This window comes from Poecilia latipinna, unplaced genomic scaffold (genome assembly GCF_001443285.1).
Source record: "Poecilia latipinna isolate Pla-1442-1.1 unplaced genomic scaffold, P_latipinna-1.0 Scaffold1552, whole genome shotgun sequence".
NCBI lineage: Eukaryota > Metazoa > Chordata > Actinopteri > Cyprinodontiformes > Poeciliidae > Poecilia > Poecilia latipinna.
The window spans coordinates 127,420-147,097 of record NW_015114168.1 but is presented as its reverse complement, the minus strand read 5'-3'; the positions used below and the strand labels follow the sequence as shown (position 1 = coordinate 147,097).

The 19,678-nt window shown below is 39.7% G+C and overlaps 3 protein-coding genes across 10 annotated transcripts in view; 1 reads left to right on the top strand and 2 right to left on the bottom strand.

The window, feature by feature from the left end:
• Positions 1 to 3,071: 3,071 nt before the first annotated feature.
• Positions 3,072 to 5,933, bottom strand: tnfsf14 (TNF superfamily member 14). The gene is made up of 4 exons (XM_015058567.1): positions 5,407 to 5,933; positions 4,014 to 4,047; positions 3,853 to 3,924; positions 3,072 to 3,751 (listed from the first exon to the last, which is right to left on the bottom strand). Exons 1-4 carry the CDS (start codon positions 5,632 to 5,634, stop codon positions 3,357 to 3,359), a joined length of 729 nt encoding a protein of 242 aa, XP_014914053.1. The 5' UTR covers positions 5,635 to 5,933; the 3' UTR covers positions 3,072 to 3,356.
• A 3,068-nt stretch (positions 5,934 to 9,001) lies between these two features.
• Positions 9,002 to 12,476, top strand: LOC106963583 (transmembrane emp24 domain-containing protein 1). The gene is made up of 4 exons (XM_015058579.1): positions 9,002 to 9,564; positions 10,353 to 10,450; positions 10,544 to 10,730; positions 10,812 to 12,476. Exons 1-4 carry the CDS (start codon positions 9,391 to 9,393, stop codon positions 11,028 to 11,030), a joined length of 678 nt encoding a protein of 225 aa, XP_014914065.1. The 5' UTR covers positions 9,002 to 9,390; the 3' UTR covers positions 11,031 to 12,476.
• dnm2a (dynamin 2a) overlaps positions 12,357 to 19,678 on the bottom strand; it is a 37,126-nt gene continuing 29,804 nt past the window's right edge. For 7 of the 8 annotated variants that reach the window (XM_015058570.1, XM_015058569.1, XM_015058571.1 and 4 more), the window contains 6 exons: positions 18,392 to 18,501; positions 18,157 to 18,268; positions 17,794 to 17,958; positions 17,137 to 17,360; positions 16,779 to 17,030; positions 16,264 to 16,460 (listed from right to left, as the gene is read on the bottom strand). In XM_015058570.1, the coding sequence (XP_014914056.1) occupies positions 16,388 to 16,460; positions 16,779 to 17,030; positions 17,137 to 17,360; positions 17,794 to 17,958; positions 18,157 to 18,268; positions 18,392 to 18,501 (936 nt within the window). In that variant the 3' untranslated portion in view covers positions 16,264 to 16,387. Of the gene's footprint in view, positions 13,039 to 16,263; positions 16,461 to 16,778; positions 17,031 to 17,136; positions 17,361 to 17,793; positions 17,959 to 18,156; positions 18,269 to 18,391; positions 18,502 to 19,678 lie in introns of those variants that run through there. The other variant, XM_015058572.1, reaches the window with a different exon arrangement.

Below are 19,678 nucleotides of genomic sequence, written 5' to 3'. Positions count from 1 at the left end.
AGGCTGCTCTTAACTGCTGCCTCCGAAGGTTTCGATTAAACTAAAGCGATATCCAGGGAGCTACAATAAAGTACAGATAAATACTCAGCTACGCCCACCCACTCTGTCTCATTTATTAGAGTCATTTGCACAACTTGGTCTGTCCCTACTTACTTTCCACAGCGCCGAGGCTGCGACTGCTGAAATAATTATCGGCCTTCTTTAAATTATTTCCACCAAAACCACACGGGGAAAGCTCAGGTGCAGCCGTTAAAAAGCACCTCTTAAAAACTTCCACGGCAATAATAGAATTGTTTTAATTCATTCTCTTTGGAAGGCATGAAAGTTCTGTTGACTAAATCTTAATTAACAGGACATCAAGTCAGAAGAGACCAAACTGCTCCAAAACCTCCTGTTTTTGTTCATCCATGTAGTAGTGGACCTGCTAGCGTTCTCTGGATCGTTGTCCTGCTCCATTATCCAAATGAACGTGAGCTTAAAGTCACAAATTGATGGTAAGGCATGAGGAACCTGAATTAATGGTCTCAATTACTGCAAGCTGCCCAATTCCTAATGAAGCAAAGCAGATCATCATCTATATGCAACATGTGGCAGAACGTATTCCCAAAAAGTTTAGAAAATATTCTCAAAAGTTCTAAGAGAATCTTAGAAATAACCCTGTAACCCTTTTCAGGCTGATAGATGTCAGAGATTTCACTTTCATCAGACTAGAGTGTAATGTGTTGCTTTTCCCAATTTTTTAGTCTTGGTTCTGTTGTTTGACTTGTTCAAATTGAGTCATTTCTTGATTTCACAACTGTGGCAGCAATCAGAAGCGGTTGAGGCCATAAAACTGAATAAAAAAAAAAAAAAAAGGGGTTAATCATAGTTAAGATTTCACAAGGTCAGCAATTGGGCTGAGATCTGGCTTAACATTTGGTTAAATTGACTTAGTTATCCTTTAAAAGCACTTTGGTTATCGGTCTAAAAATGTAAAAGTAAGAAGAAAAAACATGGAATAAATGTATTAAGGGAAAATACTTTTTCACAGAATCCAACTTAGAAGAAAATGACTCCCAGCTTAAACACTGTATACATTGTAACAATGATTCCAGTGAATACAAACCATGCAGTGACAAAAATTTAATTTATTTATCATAAAATTAATGGTAGGCAAAGCAAACACTATCTCACAGTGTTTTTCATTACTTCATTTTTTTTTAAATTTATTTATTTATTTTTTCCATTTCTGCCCGGTTTCATTCTGAATGTTCTGTGTCAGGAAAACGTGTCTCACATGGAACATCCCTGGAGCGAACTGCAGATCTGCAGTGCCTTCAAGAGGGTTTCATGTAAATCACTGTTTAACGCAAAATGGAAAAGCAGTGTAAAGATTCCTTGTGTTTCTTTGAACCACTTTCAAATATTTGAGAAATCCACCCTGTTTCAGTTCATCCAAGCTGTGGTATGTGAACGTTACTGCAAACTGAATGGAAGATGTTGATAACAACTCTATAAATATTCACTTAAAAAAGTAAATAAAATAAATAAAAAATAAAAAAATCCCAGCTATAGTGGGTCTTTTGCAACTGATGATGTTTGGATTAAAGTGGGGGCGTTCAGCTCAGAACAAACACCTGCTGCATGTTTCCCCTTCAAGAGCCCGACACAAGGGGACAGCATTTAGCCGTGGGCCATGAGAGGTGCGCCGCGGCCAACACTTTCACTTGTGCTTTCACTGAGAGAAAAAAAAAAAAAAAACAATTAACGACGTTTAACCTTGCTTCAACGTAGCATGTAAAAAAATAAGCATTTCATCAGCGTACCTGAGTCTGACTTCACAATTTGGCTTCACTGGAAGATAGTTTCATTGATTCAGAATATAACTGCAGACAGAGAAATCTCGTCCCACGCAAATTCTCTGTAAAAGTCAGATCAGGTTTAGAGTTTAATGATGATATGGCATGAATCCAAACCGCACAGCACATCACCCCCTCCTTCGAGACACTAGAGCTGCACACCTCACAGGACAGTCAGCGCTGGAACATGATGACTCATTCTTGAACATTCAAGACGACAGTGCAGAAACACCGGTAAGGGCCAACACACACACACACACACACGCACACTCATGAGTTGTTAATTGGTCGGATCGGGTTTGGCACCTTTCTCTCCAGTCAGGGTCTGGATGGGAAGTGCTTTTCTCATTTCACCAAAAAATAAATCCACACAGAGCGGCTGAGGGGAAATTAATTTGAGGCTCACGCCCACCATCATTCTCTCGCGTAGATACACACACACAGTCTGCGACAGTGCGTCTTTATCAGCCACCGTGCTCCAGGTCTGGGGTTGGAAAGTGAGTCAGGCATTCTGCTACTGACACCCCCCCCACCTCTCCGCGCCGCTCCCCTCCCCTCCCCAGCGGCCCCCACCACCACTTCCTCCTCAGTTTACAAATACACAAGTCAGTGGGTGTTTTCATAAGGCTTCTGCGAACCGTCACAAATGAAGGGAAAGAGTAAGAGTGACTCTGAGAGATATGAAGAGCGAAAAAAAATGCACTTCAAAGAGTGATGGGGCTTTCTTTCTTTTCTTTTCTTTTTTTTTATTTGTACAAACCAAGAAAGCGAATTTGTCATCAAGTCATGAATTGAAATTGCTCATTTGGAAGTTTACAGTCAACAAGAGCACATCCAGTTTTTGAGCAAAGAGCATAAACTGGACGCAGTGTCCCTTGCAAAAAAAACAAACAAAAAAAACAAAAAAAAAAAACCTGGATCTAATTTGATCTAATTGGATCTAATTTGTTTTTTTTTTTTCAAATTTTACTTTTCACCAGAAAACGTTCAGCTGCTGATGGCATTTTAGGTTAACGTGTTGAAGTGGTGATAACAAAAAACCCAATATGTACACTTTGTGGTTGGAGAGAGTGGGTGACACATTTTCTTTTACTGAGACCATTCTGCTTTTTGCTCAGCCTTGCCTGATATGACAGGAAATGAACTCAACTGCAGAAAGACAAACTTTTATTTGTTCAATATAGACTTTATTTCATTTTTTTTCTTGTATAAACACAGCACTGTTAACACAGTTTTATATATATATGAAAGGAATAAATAAATAATATTCATAATTTTTTGAAGCGGTAAAATAGAAAAATAAAAAAAGTGCACCATCCTCGTTTATGTTAGTAAATAATATTTAGCAACACAACAGTTAAATCTTTAATCAGCTTTCAAAGTTTTGATTTGAAGTAGATAAAAACGTCTTCAACGCTTTTGCTTTTACAATGCCTTTGCTCAGGTACAAAAAGGCAACTAAAAATGTCCCTAAGAAGAGTTATAAACTCTTTTTTTTATCTCCTGTCGGTCTGATATCTATATCATAAATGCACCAAACACATTCTCATAAGATTTGTGTCTCATAATCTGTGTTGTGTTGCTGACATGTACATAGACAGCATCATTTTGGTACAGGTAAAACACCCCGGCTAGGAAACTGTTGGAAAAACTCTTGGCTCCTTTGTCTGTCTTTGACGAGTACTCTCTGGCCTGCAGGAGGGGGATGCCTTTTCCGGCATACTTTTTAGTTTGCATCTCCACAGAATGGTAAAAAGCACCACCTAGTGTGAAGTAGACCTTGGAATAGATGTAGTAGTATCCCTCTTTCTGGATGACGAGTTTTTTGTCTTCGTAATTCATTTCATAGAGGAGAGGCTCTGCGATCTCGCTCCATGCCATGACGTGTGTGCCGTGACGGACGTCTTGGCCATCTAATGAACAAAACACGAGCAATGTTTAGAGAAGCTTTTTTGTTCTTGGTTTGAAAAATTGAACATTTCATTAGAAGAAGTTGCAAAACTGCTGGTTTCACCTGTGAGATGCGCAACCGGTTTGGATGGAGGAAGCCGACCCTCAAGGTCTGTAGTATCCGGCGGAGGGCTTCCTGTGTGACGGTAAGACACATTGTTTCCCGGTCAGAAGAATAGACCTCAAGACCGTTTATTATGCGAAACAGAAAATGCTGAGACATACCGTCGATTTGCATTGAGGCGGAACCTGAGGGGGCCTGCAACGATAAACACCAAAGGACATTCAGGCGGTTTAGCTTTGATCTGCGTGCATGCATGCTTTCTTGGCATGCAATCAAACACAGTTGCATGACCGCTGGTGCACATGAGGCTGCACTGGGATGTGGAAGGTGTTAAATCTAAGGCAGTTCAATGAATCATAACCTGTTTTTTTTTTTTTTTAAGCATATGCTAGCATTTGCTTTGTGTTAAGCAGTCATTGTAGGGGTTTTGGGTAAGGCTTGTACACGATGCATCTAAGGTAGATCATAATCACGACGCAGGAAATAGACCATTTCCTTGTCTATGCCATCTCTAATTTTTGCAGCATGTATGATGTGCAGACCCACAGAAAGTGAATTAATATTTCTCCTAAATCCAAAACCCGTGACTGCTGCTGCCCTCAGACATTTCATAGGAAGCCATACACAGAGTCTTCACTGTCCGCAGTCTGAGGGCAAAGAGCGTATGTATGTGTGGCCGACTCCAAAAGACGTCAGAGGAGTTCTGTATAAACCGGCGGATTTCTCCATCTGTGGTCCACTCTGTTCCTCTTTACCGTAAAATAAATGCAAGCTCAGCACTTATTGGAGTGGGATGTGGAGGGGGTGAGGGGGGGAACTTTCATGCACATGATCTGAGTAAATGTGAGTGTGGTTTCTGTCACAAGAGACCTTCATTTTTACTCACGTCTCAGTCTCAAGAGCCCCACACATGAACGTTATGAAGGGAGACGTTAAGAAAAGGAAACGTTAAGGTCGTGGAAAGCAGAAAACTGAAGTTTCCACGTTGGAAATCCAGTTAGGTGGAAAAGCAGATGAATTTTCTCTCAAATATCAATCAGCTCTTATTAACATGTGGATGAAAAAAAAAACTGTTAAATATAACCATATCTTTTGATTATGCTTTGAATTTGAATCCACATTTACACTAAGTTTGTGATCTAGATTTATCAGTCCACCTCACTGAGTCTTTTCCTTCACAGAGTCTAATTATTCAGTTTATTTCCAACATTTATAGTAAGCATACTTTAACAAGTTTAAATATAGACTCGTGATGTACTCATGATTCATGGAAAACTAAATATATCTATAAAAAAAAAAAGTAAAATAGCTGAGAAAATGAAAAAAGTGGGAGAAAAACATGAAACATGAAAATAATACTGAAAGCGAGAATTGGTAGTAAAGATGATTAAATTCTTATCATGAAAGTGAGATTCTACCAGCAGTGGGGTGAAAAGGTAAAGGTAATGGAACAGAAAATGTACAGTGAATCACACACACACACATACACACACAAAGACACACGCACACACAAATCACAGACTGATATTACACAGGTCTTTACGTGACACTCACATATTCAGATTGGTAGAGGCGATAGATGAAGACAGCTTCAAAGAACACGCCGAGCAGTGCCAGGGCCACCAGGATGAACAGCAGAGTCTGCGCCGCCCCGCCGTGCTTCTTCTGTTTGCCCAGGCGAGGCGGCACGGCCGGCCGGGTGGCATGGGTGTCCACTACAAACGCAGAGGGAACGCCGTCGTGAGCCATACGCCCCACGCCACTTTTGAAGTTGAAAAACATCTCAGACAGGAATGATCCTCCGGTGGTCAGAGCTGCCGTTTCCAAGGGGCTGAAGAGACCAAACTACAGTGGAAAGGCGGCGAGGTGCAACAAGATTGCAAAAAAAAAAAAAATGGGTGGGCTCACTTCTGGTTGGTCCAACTGAAGATGTCTCATGAGTAGTCAGAAACAGACAGCAACATGAATCTTAAGATGTATCACCACAGCACCTGTGAAAACTGGCAAAAGCTCCACTTTTTCTGAACTCATCAAAATGAAACTTTACATAAAGGTCGTTTCTCAGTTTAGAATATAAAGGCTGAAGTTAGACGACCATGTAAGTGAAGTGGAGCTCAGACAATGTGCATTTTAACCCCGTTTCACACCCTCCCACTTGACTGCAAAAGCTATGTCGTTCACACTTCCTCTCATCTGTACTCTCTCTTTGCGGCTTGTCTTCATGCTTTAGCAGCAACATTTGTGCCCAGAGTCAATCTTTTAGCCTCTTCTCATTCTCATCATTGTTCAGAGGAAATAAAGTCCAGTCGCACAGTTTTGGTATGACCACAAAAACATTTCTGTATGTTTTGAAAGCCGCAATATTCTATTCAAGGGGAAACGGCCCTAGTCCGGTTTTACAATTTGTCCAAGCAAAAAGCAAGATTAAAATGTTTTGTTTTTAAGGTAAAACAATCAGTGACTATGTTAAAGGTTTGATGTAATATAGTTAGAAATTGTCAAACTGACCCTTTACTCCTGAACTTTGTTCTTATTTTGTAGATTTTGTGACCTTCTAGTCCAGTTGAATAGCCTTTACTGATCCCATTGAACAACTTGTTGCACAATGGTCTTTTTTTCTGACCTCAAATGGTTCCTGAATGGTCTGCAGCGTAGAACGTGTCTATTTAACATCTACTTTAGTTTCCTGTCTTCTGTGTGGGTTTCCTTGTGTTCCTCATCAAGTTTATGTGAGGCAGGGTTAAAAGTTTATTGGCACTTTTCCGTTTTATTATATCACTTCTGCAATACAGACTCTCAATACGGATAGAAACTTTCTTCTTAATTCCTTCAAATAGACTTCTTTTCAGTGCGGCCAAAATGCTGCACTGCCTAAAGTATTAGATCAGTTATCCTTATGAGCTTGAAGTCAGATCTAGGGGTGTTCACATGGAAATATTTGTACATTCCACCAAGAGAACATTTATGAGGTCTAACACTGATGTTGGACCAGAGAACCAAATTCATTCCAAAGGTTTTATATCACCATCCAGACCAGTGAGGTTCATGTTTTCAAGAGGTTCTCTCTTTTACACCACGAACACGTCCACAACATTTTCTTTTGAGCTGCTTGTTGGTTGCTGACCACTTCCTCATAAAAGGATGTGTGGACACATTTAAATGATTTGCGCAGATGTCCTCATGTTTGCAAAGGATTTTCTGTTTAGAGATTTCAGAGTAAATAGGACAAAATGCACACCGTGTTTCTTTTCTTTTCTTTTTTTTTGAGGGGGGAGGGACATCTTTTTCTGTAAAAATGAATAAATAAATATCATTTATAATTTCTTAGTTTGCCAAAAGAAACCTGTAGCTTGGTAAGATGTGTCCTAGACGTAGAACATTTTTCAAGTCTCTGTAAAGAGTATATAGATCAGCAGACAGATCACCAGTTTTGACTGCGCTGTGGCGATGCACCCTACATATTTAAGAGAGAACACATCAAAACGAACTTAGACAAGTCTGGATGCCGCATGTGGCTTTAGTTAAAGGTCTGCAGGTGTAATCTGATATTCACTTCCTCCAAAACAACTGATTCATGACAGCCCGTGAATGCTGCTGAAACCAAATACTTACACCCAATAAAAACATTTTCTTCCCAAATTATTCCTGTTTCCTAAATGTCATAAATCTTTTAAGATTTTATTTTATTTTTTTTTTATGTACATACATTTTCTTAATAAAACCTTTTGGGTTTCCTTCCACAAGCTTCTCACTGCAACAGATTTCCAGTAAACTGCTGGAATAAACAATATGGAGTATTTCTATTGTTATTGTGGTATCTCAGCTAAGATACCAGGAAGAGAAAGTGTTAATGTTTGCGAGTCTGATTCATCATTGGGGTACAATTTCCACAAGGCTGGCGGAGACACATTCATCTGTTATATATGTAACAGTCTCCTTCCAAACCATGGTGGTTAGGAAGGCGGTTAGAAATCCGATAAACAAAACAAAAAGATAGAAGCTTAAGGAGATTTTTGGCTGAGGCTAGTGAAAACTGTCATTATCCAAAGTGAAACAAGTCTGAGGCTGAAAGGTCACCCAGAGAGGAAGAAGCCATTACTTCAAAAGCAACATACAAAGCCAAATTTCAGTTTCCAAATGCACTGAGCGGCAAAGACTTTGTTTTGACAACATGTCCTGTGGTTTGATGAAGCTTATTGGATCTAAGCATGACTCAGGCATACCAGATGTGCTGAAAAACTATTTACCAAAATTACTAACTACCCAAAACAGAAGTTTCAGATATGTATTTAAGTTTTGAATTTTATGAAAGCTATTTGTTTTTTCTTTCGTTTAGCAAAGACAAATTATTTTAAACATCCAGAATTAAAATCAGACATCAAGAAAATAAACGTCCTTTCATACAGTATCAGTAAATACTTGGTTTCACTTTCACTTATCCTTGTCAAAACTCATAGGGAGTTTTGAACATTTATTTAATTTATGAGTTTATGTTCATTTGTGTGTGCTGTGTGCTGAAAGAAATATGTGGGCCTGTACAGTTCAGATGTGCAGAACTAACAGCGCCTCCTAAAGTCAGAGGATATGATTTGTCGGGAACTGCTCTTCAGTTAAAAATGAAGGTAAGAGTTTTTTTTTTACAATCCTGGAATGTTGTGGGGCATAAAAAACATGTTTGACTTGCAATTTGTTTGAAATATACTTGAAATATAAACTTATAAATTACTCTGTTGTTTGGTTGTTTTTATAGAGAATCTTGTTTCTTTCCACACAGCACTTAAATTACAAATTCAAGTATCAAATAACGTGAATAAAACTCATGAAGTTCTATGTTTTTTTTGAATTTTTTTATTTGGTGCATAAACCCAGAGCTATGCATTGCCCACGAATGACCCCTTTCAAAACTTTCTGAAGTGGTCGCTGTTTACTAAAACGCAAATGAGAACACTGCAAAAAAAAAAAAAAAAAAAAATTAATAAAAAAATAATTACTTGTTTTTTTTGTATACCATAAATATTATTCCGACAGGCGTCAGTGCTTGATTCATTAATAGATGTGTCATCACAGCTAAAAATAAAGCCTGGGTTTAACCCTGACAACTCACAACGACCTCTAAGCGCCTAACCGTTTACCTCTGACCTCGTTTGGTCAGGTCATGGCGTAATCGTCCCCTCCTGAAACGTGTGTATTATTGCACACAGTTTTTCATCTCTGCTGCAAAACGAAACTGATACAAATAATAATCTATAAATAGAGGATAAACTAAATCAACATGCTGTTTTCATGGCTTTTATTGCACTGCAGGTGCAATAAAAGTGTGAAGTCCAGACCGCAGAGCACTTCTGATCCACAGATAGTGGCTCCACTGACTCAGCTTTGACTCAGGACGCAAGCTCTGTCTGACAGACTATTGTTCAACCACCGGAGTATGACAGGAAGTAATTACACACATCCAGTGCGTTTGGCTTATTGTGCACAGGAGAAATTACCCAGGTTCTGGTAGAAGTGGAGCCACTTTATTTCCTGGACCGTTCAGCGATGACTTCGTCTGCCCAGCTCTATCTGGTGGGATGTCTGACTTTGACTGTGGGGCTGGCTTTGGATATGGGGCCAAACCAAAACATGGAGTTTACATTTATGCTACCCACAGGCGGCACAGAGTGTTTTTACCAAACTACCACGACAGGTGACTCCATGGAGATAGAATACCAGGTAAAAACAACATGAAGAGGAACTTTGGTGCACCTTTTTGCTGCTATTTAACTGTTTTGCTTGGGATATCTTTTTAGCTGGTTGTTTTAAAAGTTTGCAAGCAGTCGAGTGAGCAGTTTGGACTTTGGCCTTGTTATCAGAGAGATAAGAAAACCGCTGAAAGTTTTAAAGGCACATGCACAATAATGGGGCAGGACAGAAAACACATTTCTCATTGTTAGAGGTTAGCAGAACATTAGGACCTCTGGCAATGTGGCTGATTAATCTAGTCTAACATCTAGCTAAGAATCCTTAATGTACAACCAAACTCAGAGAAGAAGCCCAACTATTTCGATTCAGAAAATCAGGACAGCCTAGATGCACACTATTCTCTCTGATAAAGCGAGAAAGACTGAGTTTGACTGTTTAACCCTGAATTGTTTTTCTTGATGGTTTAAAACACGGATTAAAAAAATGACATCGCAGTTAGCATGTTGATGCTGCACCCTCTGGAGGCTGCAGACTCTCTGGGGTAGAAGCGGGTTGGTTGAGCATCTACGTGAGCCTCCAAAGTCATGAATCATCATGGGAAACTAACATGACCACCGGTTTTCGTCAGACTGAAACCTGATACTTTATAACCTGAGAAAGCTTCGGCCGCTTTGTGTTATTTGGTTTGTTATCACGCCGTTCATTTGAATTTCAGGTGGCAGTTCCAAAGATACCATGAGGCGAGCTTGAGCAGATGCATGGGTTAGAATGTGAGGATGACTCTGGATATGTGACTTTTTTTTGTTTTTTTTTTGAAGGTTATCGCAGGATCCGGTCTGGATGTTGGGTTTGCCTTGATCTCACCCAGCGGTCATCGGGTGGTCTCTGAGTTCAGGACATCTGACGGCATCCATATGTGGGTGTTTCCTGATGCTTTCCTGCTGATCTGAAGCTAAAACCGAGGTTACCAACGTCTCATTGTTGTCACACATTGTGTCTTTTCTGTCAGGTTGGATTATACAGAATTTGGAGATTACCGGTTATGCTTCGACAACAGCTTCAGCAAGATGTCTGAGAAGATGGTGTTTTTCAAAGTCATAATTAACAGCGAAGGCAACACATCTGGAGGCCAAGAGGAGTGGATGGACTTCACCGTGACTGAAAGCATGGAGGACTACAGAATAGAAGAAATCAGGGTCAGAAGGGGAAACTCCTTGTGTCTTTACAAGTTGCTGCCCCCCACTGACGCCGCCTGTCTTTTCATCTTTCTGTTTCAGAGAACAATGGACTCAGTGTACCGGCACCTGGAGAAGACCCGTCAGGTCCAGACCGTGCTGCGGGCATTTGAGGCCAGGGACCGCTACTTGTTAGAGGACAACCTGTGGCGAGTGTCCTTCTGGTCCTGTCTGAACCTGTTGGTGATGCTCGGTGTGGCCGTCACTCAGACTTACACCCTGAGACGTCTCTTTGATAACACCAAGCGGGTCTGCACTTGACAGAACCAGCACAATACTTTTATCCCTCACAGGATAATATGACAAAGAGAACTTTTTTAAACTTTTTATTTTGTAAATCTTGTATCGATATTCCATTGCATCATGCTATTAATCTACAGATCCATGATTTAGAGACGCCAATAATTTGAGAAATTCAGTCACCAAAGTGAAACTCGTATTTTAGGAAGGTCTATGCTGCATTTTGAGCAAATCATTTCTGTTAATTTGGTTAGTGTGGCTCACTAACCAAATTAGTTAGTGAGCCACACTAACTAATTTGTGGCTCACAAATTAGTGTGGCTCAGGCTTAACAAAATACAGAAATATCAGCCTATGTAAGAGTCTGACCGCCTCATTGAGTTCAGACTCGATGCTTAGTTGAGGTTCTTTTTCGTGAGTCGCTGCCATGTTGCATGGAAGTGATCAGCCTTTATTCTCCAAGGATTTTGTGAGGGGGTTTGTCAGGCCAGCTTCCAATGGAGCTAAAATGGTGCCAGTGTTTTTTATTGTTTTAATTTTTCAAGGTTTGATTTTATTTTTTTTAATGCCAAATCTCTTAGCCATCTTCATTTTAGATGGCCCGTTTTAGCTTGCTGACCAAGGAAACATAGTGATGACATAAACGTTAAAGGAGGCCTGATACTTTAATCAGGTGCCAAATAAAATAAGTATCTCCCTGGAGGTAGAAGATGGGGAAAGAATGAACTGTAAAACGTACTGATGGATTACTGTGCGGACATGAGAAAACTCAGTGGACCAACAGCAGCAGGTGACATCACTTCCTAAATCATCAACAGCTTTGATTCTCTCAAATTTTCCTCCGCTGTGGGACTGCAATTTTCAGAAGAAATGTGAAATTAAATGTGTATCATAACAGCCCAGTTGGTTTTCACCTTAAGCCTCTGACATCATCACCGGTTCACAAGTAATAATAAAAACCAAAAAGCTGAAACTCGTGTCATAAATAAGTCAGGGTGGTGATATTTGAAGCTTAGAGCTGATGACTCGGCCTCCCACAAATTCATGAATGTTTCTTTTAACCGCACTTCTTCCTTCCACTCATTTTTTCCATTAATAGGTTTGGATACAACAACAACCACTTGTGGAGTCATCAGTCTCTCTGAAATGAGTGTGCAGGTTACACAATCGCTTTAAGTCATAATAATCACACTAAAGAGAAAGTAAAACTTATAATAAATTTATGAATTTGAAGTGCTGAGATAAACTGATGATCATATATACTTACAGACAATAAAATTCAATCGTAAAAGCCCCAATGTATTGATATTTGTGAATATTGTCAAGTGAATCTAGAAAGCCATAATGTGCACCAATGTTATTTTATTAAATACAATTAACAGTCTTACTGATATTTCAAACCTTCAGAGAAATCATTTCCAAATATTACCCTGATTGGATCATAGCTTAGTAAAAAAAAAAAAAAAATCTAACAAACATCAAAACAAAACACTGGGAAGTTAAATCTTCACAAAGATGGCTACCTTGTGTAAATACATCACTCTCTTTTGTTTTATGTCTTTAACTAACCAGGGTCCTGATAATTATTTTCAAATGTAACAGCCACTTTCTAGGACAAGATTGTTTTGGCTTTAGAAAAAAAACAAACGGTATAAAAAAATGGCCTTTTGTTCACCTCTTGGTTTTACCATTACCTGCTAATAAAGGTTCAATAACCATATCTTCCTGCAGATGTCAAAGTTTCAGTAAAGGTTATGACATGTTCAATTGCTATACAATATTCAGGGCTACTCCCAACATGAACTAAATGGTAAAATACCTTTGTTACAGTTTATTGCCCCTGAAGCGGCTCCAGCAGCTCAAAATGTCAAAACACGGCTCCTTGTGATGCGGCTCGATGTTTCGGACCTAAAGGACATAAATCATGCAGCTCCTCTGTGTCTCCTTTGCCAAAATTCTTCAAGTTCATGTTCAACATCTGCTGGTTTGGGGTCACCAGTGTTTTCCACGGGGAGCCGGCGGGGGGCGCCTGTTCAGGAACAATCAGCCTACGTTAGTGTGTTGACCGTGTGAGATGCAGTAAAAAAAAAAAAGGTTTTGCAGGTCATCCGCAAAGAAGCAAACATCGACCCGATATTTACACAATAACTCAAAGAGAACGGGGGACAGTTTTACATTTTGAGGGGGGGATGGGGGGGGGTACAGTTGGAAAATTCAGGGAACATGAATCAAATACTGATACTTGCCCTAAAAATGGCCATGGATCAAAGTGAAATATATTTTTTTCCCCCCCTTACATTCTGTTAAAAAAAACAGACCAATAACTGAAAATACGTTGCTATACTGCAACAAACTTAGTAGGAGGTGGCAAAATCCACCAGTCAGGACATGACTGCTGCATTATGGGTAACTAAATCAGTGTTTAAAGGGGTGTGTTAAAAAAAAAAGGCAAAATGGAGTTTACATTGAGGTCATTCTTTCTGGGGAAAAAAAAAAAGAAAACGCAGATGGTTCTTATTGAAGGACGAAGGCAACACATGCGCATGCCGATCGTAGCATTCCTCCATCGAAATCTGAGCAAAGTCAGAATTGCAAGTTTGATTGGAGGACAAAACATTGAAAAATGTCCAGAAACCAAACGGCCTTAATGAAAATAGCCTGAAATGTTTTAAAATGAAAAGTGATATAGAAAAAGGAAAACTGTTTGTTGGTTAATTCAAAGCCTTAGTTTGGCCATTAAAACATACCTAGGTGAAGCTAGGATATTTACAAGAATATCCATAACGTTTTCCAAATACTACTGTGGGATTGAATGGAATCAATAATTTTTCAGCTTCTATAAAAAAATGTTTGAGTTTACGGAGAAAAGCAGACCGTTTGCTGCTTGTTCTTCCTTTATTCTCTTTCCTACAGCGATGCAGTTTTGGAGTGAATCTGCATGTATGGAAACAAAACCAAATAAACGATCGGATGTGACCTAAAGGAACATATTTAATATGACTTTTATTGTGTTGATGCAAATATTTGTGCATGACAGAACAAGTGTGGAGGTAAAGATCACTAACCTACTTGTAGGAACAAAAGAAGAAACCGAAATGAGAAGAGTATCTGTGAGGTTTATGAAGAGGAGCAGAAAACTAAAAAGGATTCTATATACGTGACAGAAACAGCAGATCACACAGGACACAAGAAGACACCAACCACCAAAACCAGTCCCTTTATTGTACACACCTCTTTATTTACTTTTCTTTCTAAATCAGGTCATGATGTTCATTAAAAATCCATTAACTGCTACAGAGGCACTTCATAAGGGTTTGCAAAACAAAAAAGAAAGATGTTTGAGGGATGGTTTCCAACCCCTTCCTGTTGATTCAGAGAGGGGAGGGAAATACGGATGGATGATACACACAGACAGTATTCCTACATGTTCATGTAGATTTTACAGTCTTCTCATGGACAAGCTGGAGTGACAGGCATGTGGGAGCCTAGTATTTTTTTATTTTATTCTATCATGGTAATTATTCTTAGGATTCGATGCCGATTTTGTTTGAGGTTTTCAGGCTCTGTCACTGAAAGCAAGGCCAGGAGAAAAGAAAACAGGCACAAAGTAAACATCCTGTTTTAAGACAGTAATTTGGGATTTATAAAAAAAAAGATTTTCTTCAATCTCTTAGTGGTTGTGTAATTGTTTTTTTCTCCGTGTTCTTGGCAGCTCCTGCACTTATTTACCGAAACCCCCACCACCAACTCACCACCACAAATGATCAAAAAGAGAAGAAAATCTAAGTGGCCCATTATCACTCCCAACTTATACCATTCCCCAGCCCACACCTGAAGATCAACAAAGAAAAAAAAACAGATTTAAATTATATATATATATAAAAAGAACAAACCCTTAAAAAGCAATCTGACATTTCTCAGCATATAATCACAGCTGTGTATGTAACGACCCGGTAACACTCCCAACAAATCCTGAAACCCGTCGCCGCAGCAGAAGTGAAACAAATGGAGCAAAAGTTAAGGAATTGGGTAAGATGGAAGCTGAATCGAGCTACTAGAAGTGTGTCCAAAAACCAAGTAAAAGAACAAATGCCCAGGTTATAAATAATAGGAGCTGAAAAATTATTTTTCGAACAATGAGGTTAAAAAAAAAATTCAATGAAATGCCAGTTAGTCCTTTTTTTTTTTTTACTGTAAAGACTGATGTTTACATTTCCTGGGATGGTTATGCTTAATATTTATTTATTTATATGAACCCTGTGAGAAAATGAGACGAGACATCTCTTCTGTAAAGGGCAGCTATTTACAATATACCTGACGTCTGAAAGCAGAACCGATAACTGTAGTAATAATAATAATACTAAATGCATTTTCTTAAGGAGAAACTAGACATCTTCCTGCTCTGTGATCCAGATTCTCATCTCAACACCCTGCACCTCTGAATCCAATCCTCTTTCAGAGAAATCTGCTCTTTTTGAGTCAGCTAATCTAGGAATTAGACTCAACCTCACCAAAATCTCAACGGGATTAAGAAGAGAAAAGAAGGATTATTAATCAAACTAACATTTCTGAAAGAGCAGACAGGCTTCAGTCTGTCTCCCTCTCCTGGAGGTGTGGGGGGTCCAGACTACAGCATCCGTGTTACGAGTGGTTTCCTGCAAAGGCTCAGTGGCTAGAAGTGCTTGGACTAAAGCAAAAATAATCTTTTCTACATGATGAAACGGAGGCGGAACGACTATGAACCTCTTGCATCTCGTCTTTGTGTGTTTTGTGAGTCGACTGAACTTAATTTTAAAGCTACATTTATAATGCTCATCAGGAAAGACAGTCACTCAAATGGAAACAACACAAGAACAAATTATTTATAACCTACACCACCGTAGACATCATGTTAAGTAACTGTTTTCAGTATGAAATGAGTCGGGATGTGAAAAAAACCCAGTGAAACATCAACAATAATGTATTCTATACACAGAGTGTCTGGGGCTAAAAATGGAGGGAGTGGAGGAAGAGAGGAGGGGAGACGCCCTGTACCAGATTATATGAGACTACCAGTTGAATAAAAAAACAGAACATTTAAAAGAAAATGTTAAATGAATTTGAAATGTTTGATAAAAGGTTTTTAGTTTGCAAGACATGCCAGGCAAATGGAAAATCTAAGTGATAATTTTTTTTTTTTTTTTTTTTTTTTTTTTTTTGCTTCTTGTGCGTGTAAATAAAAAGTATTAGCAGCTTATTAACATTGCTTGTAATCTAACACATCACTAAGTCATCCCCTCCCGTTGACCCCCTCCATTCCAGGCCAACACAGTGTGCAGACACACATCCAGGAACAAAAAAAAAAAAAAAAGCATGCTAAGGTGGGCTTGGCCACAGGTCTAGTCTAGCAGGGAAGGCTCTGCAGGACGAATAATGGTGGGCCGGTGAGACGGGGCACCAGGGGGTCTTCGGCTGCAACAGGGAGAGAAGATACAGACAAGGTGTGAGACGTGCTCACAAAGAGACAGCGATGAAACCAAACAACCCAAAGAGAGAGAAGAAACAAGAGGCAGAGAGGAAGAGGAAACCAACAATAAAAAGACAAGAATGAGTTCAAAGAAACGCGATAAAAGAAAAGGAGGAGGAGGAAAGGGGTGGGGTGGGAGGAGGGGAAAAGATACTAGATGTCTCCAAATTTACAAAGACATGCTCATTAGATGCTGGCGATAAAATGTTATAAATGAAGTGCAACGAGATTAGTGATTACTGTGGCTTTGATCAAAGTCTTACCTAGGAACGCCGGGTGGGACGCGGGCCGGCCGGGAGGGGATCAGTGGTGGCGCGCTGAACGGATCCTGGCTGCTGTTGAAGGCACCGGCGGGAGGGACGGGGCGGGAGGGGATCGGAGGGGCACCAAACGCTGGGGAGGGATTAAAGGCTGGGGTGGGGTTCATGGGGGGCCCTGGAGTCGGGCCCCGAACAGCGGGAGGACGGTTGGGGGGCTGGGACGATGAAGGAGGTGGTCTTCGCTGAGGAGTCGGGCTGCAACGGATGCAAATTTTTTTTAAACGTAGCCAACGCTAAAACAGTAAAATCATTTGAGGCCAAAACTAAAAACTGTTTGGTAAAAACAACATTTCTGAACTACCTGGAATCCTGGAGCCAGTTGTCGTTTACAGGCGGTGGAACCGGCGTGGAGATGGTGTTGGTGGTGATGTCGCCGATGATGTGCAGCGCCTCCTTGAGGGCGTGATACATGCGCAGCATTTCGTCCCTGCGCTGGGCCTGGTCAGCAGACTCCTCCATCAGGCTGTTCTGGTCCCCCGATGAGTAAAGATAAGCCAGCAGCTCCGAGTGGATGAAATCCTTCGCCTGGAAGGAGCGTCACAATGACGAGAGCTTATTTGCACAGGAGCAACAGAAGCCAAAAGAGAAAATATTTATTAAATTATCTGGAATGAGGAACTAGAAGTTGAAACTGAATATGTTTAAGGAAGCAGTAATAGTGAGAAAAACTCTTATATTGTAGATGTGTTATAATAGGGACGCCTTTGCTCCCATAGCTACTATGATGTGAGCATTATGAATGAACGAAAGGTTTCATTTTACCGCTTTCCTTCCCACTCTGAATCAGAAAAACTAAACTTCTTCGGCAATTTCTCAGAGCTGGAGTTTTCTTTTTAGTTTGTGTGATTATTTTTCAATTAAATGGATCAGGATAAGAGTTTGTCTTTTGCCAACTGGCTGAGCCACTTATGAGACATGACGCCCTTCGCCTGCGGCAGGTTCTGCCGGCTCCGCTCACATTGTTGATCATGAGGTGCATGATGGTCTTGGGCACGAGGTCTCTGATGGATTTGTTGATGATGCCGATGTACGAGTCCACCAGGTTGCGGATGGTTTCCACCTGCCGCTCCAACTGAGGATCCATGGAGAACGTGTCTGTGGGTGCCGTCTCTTCATTCTCCACCTTAGCCAAAAACAAAAAAACAAAACAAAGAAAACCATTATAAAAAGAAAGGAGGGCTGGAATACTATATTTCACGGAATTATAAAAGGCATCATTTGAATAGAAATGACCACAAATAGTCTTAAAAACAAATTATTAGTCTTTTACATAACAAAAAATAAAAGTACTAATGTACTTTTATTTTACGGTCTTTAATACCTGGTCTTTTTCGGGATAAACCCCGGCCCTGAGGAAGGACGCCTTCCAGCTGTCAACATCTTCCTGCGAGTCACAGGCCAGCTCTATTTGTCGATTATCCTTGTAGACGTTTCTGTTCAGACAAACAAAAACAAAGTTTTCCTGTAGGCCATATCCAACATTAAGCCATGCAAGAGAACAGAAATCAATAGGATAATATTGATGTGCATCCGCTGGGGTAAACTGATGTGCCGACCTCTGTTCAGTGTTGAAGATTGCAAAGATGTGCTTTGTGGACATAAAGCCTTTCTCCACGTCTCTGAGCTTCAGGTTGTCCAGAGGCAACATGTACTTCTTCTCTTTTTCCTTAAATAAGACAAAGAACAAATGTCACCAAATACGATGCGAACTCTAAAAAAAAACAACTTTACAGACACACGTGCAGACATTCTGACATGTTTTCCAAAAGCTTTAGGAGTGTGTTCACGTGGATTTGTTTCAACCATTCTTCCAGAAGCAGATCTGACCGGTCAGACACTGATGTTGGACGAGAAGGTCTGGCTCACAGTCGACGCTTTAATTTATCCTAAAGGTATTAAACTGTGCTGAAGTTAGGAATCTATGAATGCCAGTCCATTTCTTCCACAACACAGTCACTCATCAAGGTCTTTATAGACATTTGGTAATAATTAGGTCTTCGCAGAATCCAGTTCATGCCTATCCTACTTTGGATTAAAGTAGATTATGGTGCCAAAGTAATGGTTAGCAGCTCAAATGCGAGATGTATTTTGAATAAAAAAAATGCTGAGGTAACAAACATACTGACTTGGAATAAAGAGTAAATCAAAACCAGATGCATCTGGTCTCTAAAATCATGTTTTCTTCTACCTACGCAATTAGTAGGAAGGAAGCCATTGCTGTAAAAGGTATTTATGCACAAGCTTAGATCATGTAATTACAAACACATGAAAGTATTATTAATTCATCACACATCTCCATTTCCCTGCATCCTCCCCTGGTCTCCTCAACTGTGGAAAGATGTGCATGCCGGTTATAGAACTGCTAGGCAGATACACATATTTCCACAGCCACCTCATTATTGGTAACATTGTACATCGAAATGTGGAAATTACCATTCGTCATGTTTCAGTAGATTAGATTTAGAAGTCCCTGAAGGATTTCTAAAAATTGTATCAAAGTAGATATGACCTTCAAATTTAAACATGGAGTAAAAGCATTTATATATTTTTTATTGTTAATACATTTCCTTATTTAACCAGGTTTATTTAATATGGATCAACTATACATAAAAAAAAAACAATATCAAATATTGAGAATACGTACGTCGGTTTCTTTTGGTGATGGCATTTATTCTGTTCGGCTTCTTATGATTTAAAAATAAACATTTAAATGATCTGGATGTGTACAATGCATTTAAACCTCAACATATTCAATGTAATAGTACCATTAAAAAAAAAAAAAAAAAAAAAGTAAACCCGCTTTCTATCAGCGTCACAAACGCGAAAATATGAAAAAATCAATT

Excerpts from the sequence above, each read along its gene's own strand:
- tnfsf14 (XM_015058567.1), bottom strand. The coding sequence starts at position 5,634 with ATGTTTTTCAACTTCAAAAGTGGCGTGGGGCGTATGGCTCACGACGGC. Across the intron at positions 4,048-5,406 it reads GCCTCTACCAATCTGAATAT|GCCCCCTCAGGTTCCGCCTC; the intron begins GTGAGTGTCACG and ends TTATCGTTGCAG. Across the intron at positions 3,752-3,852 it reads ACCGGTTGCGCATCTCACAG|ATGGCCAAGACGTCCGTCAC; the intron begins GTGAAACCAGCA and ends TTTGTTCATTAG.
- LOC106963583 (XM_015058579.1), top strand. The coding sequence starts at position 9,391 with ATGACTTCGTCTGCCCAGCTCTATCTGGTGGGATGTCTGACTTTGACT. Across the intron at positions 9,565-10,352 it reads CCATGGAGATAGAATACCAG|GTTATCGCAGGATCCGGTCT; the intron begins GTAAAAACAACA and ends TTTTTTTTGAAG. Across the intron at positions 10,731-10,811 it reads ACAGAATAGAAGAAATCAGG|AGAACAATGGACTCAGTGTA; the intron begins GTCAGAAGGGGA and ends TTTCTGTTTCAG.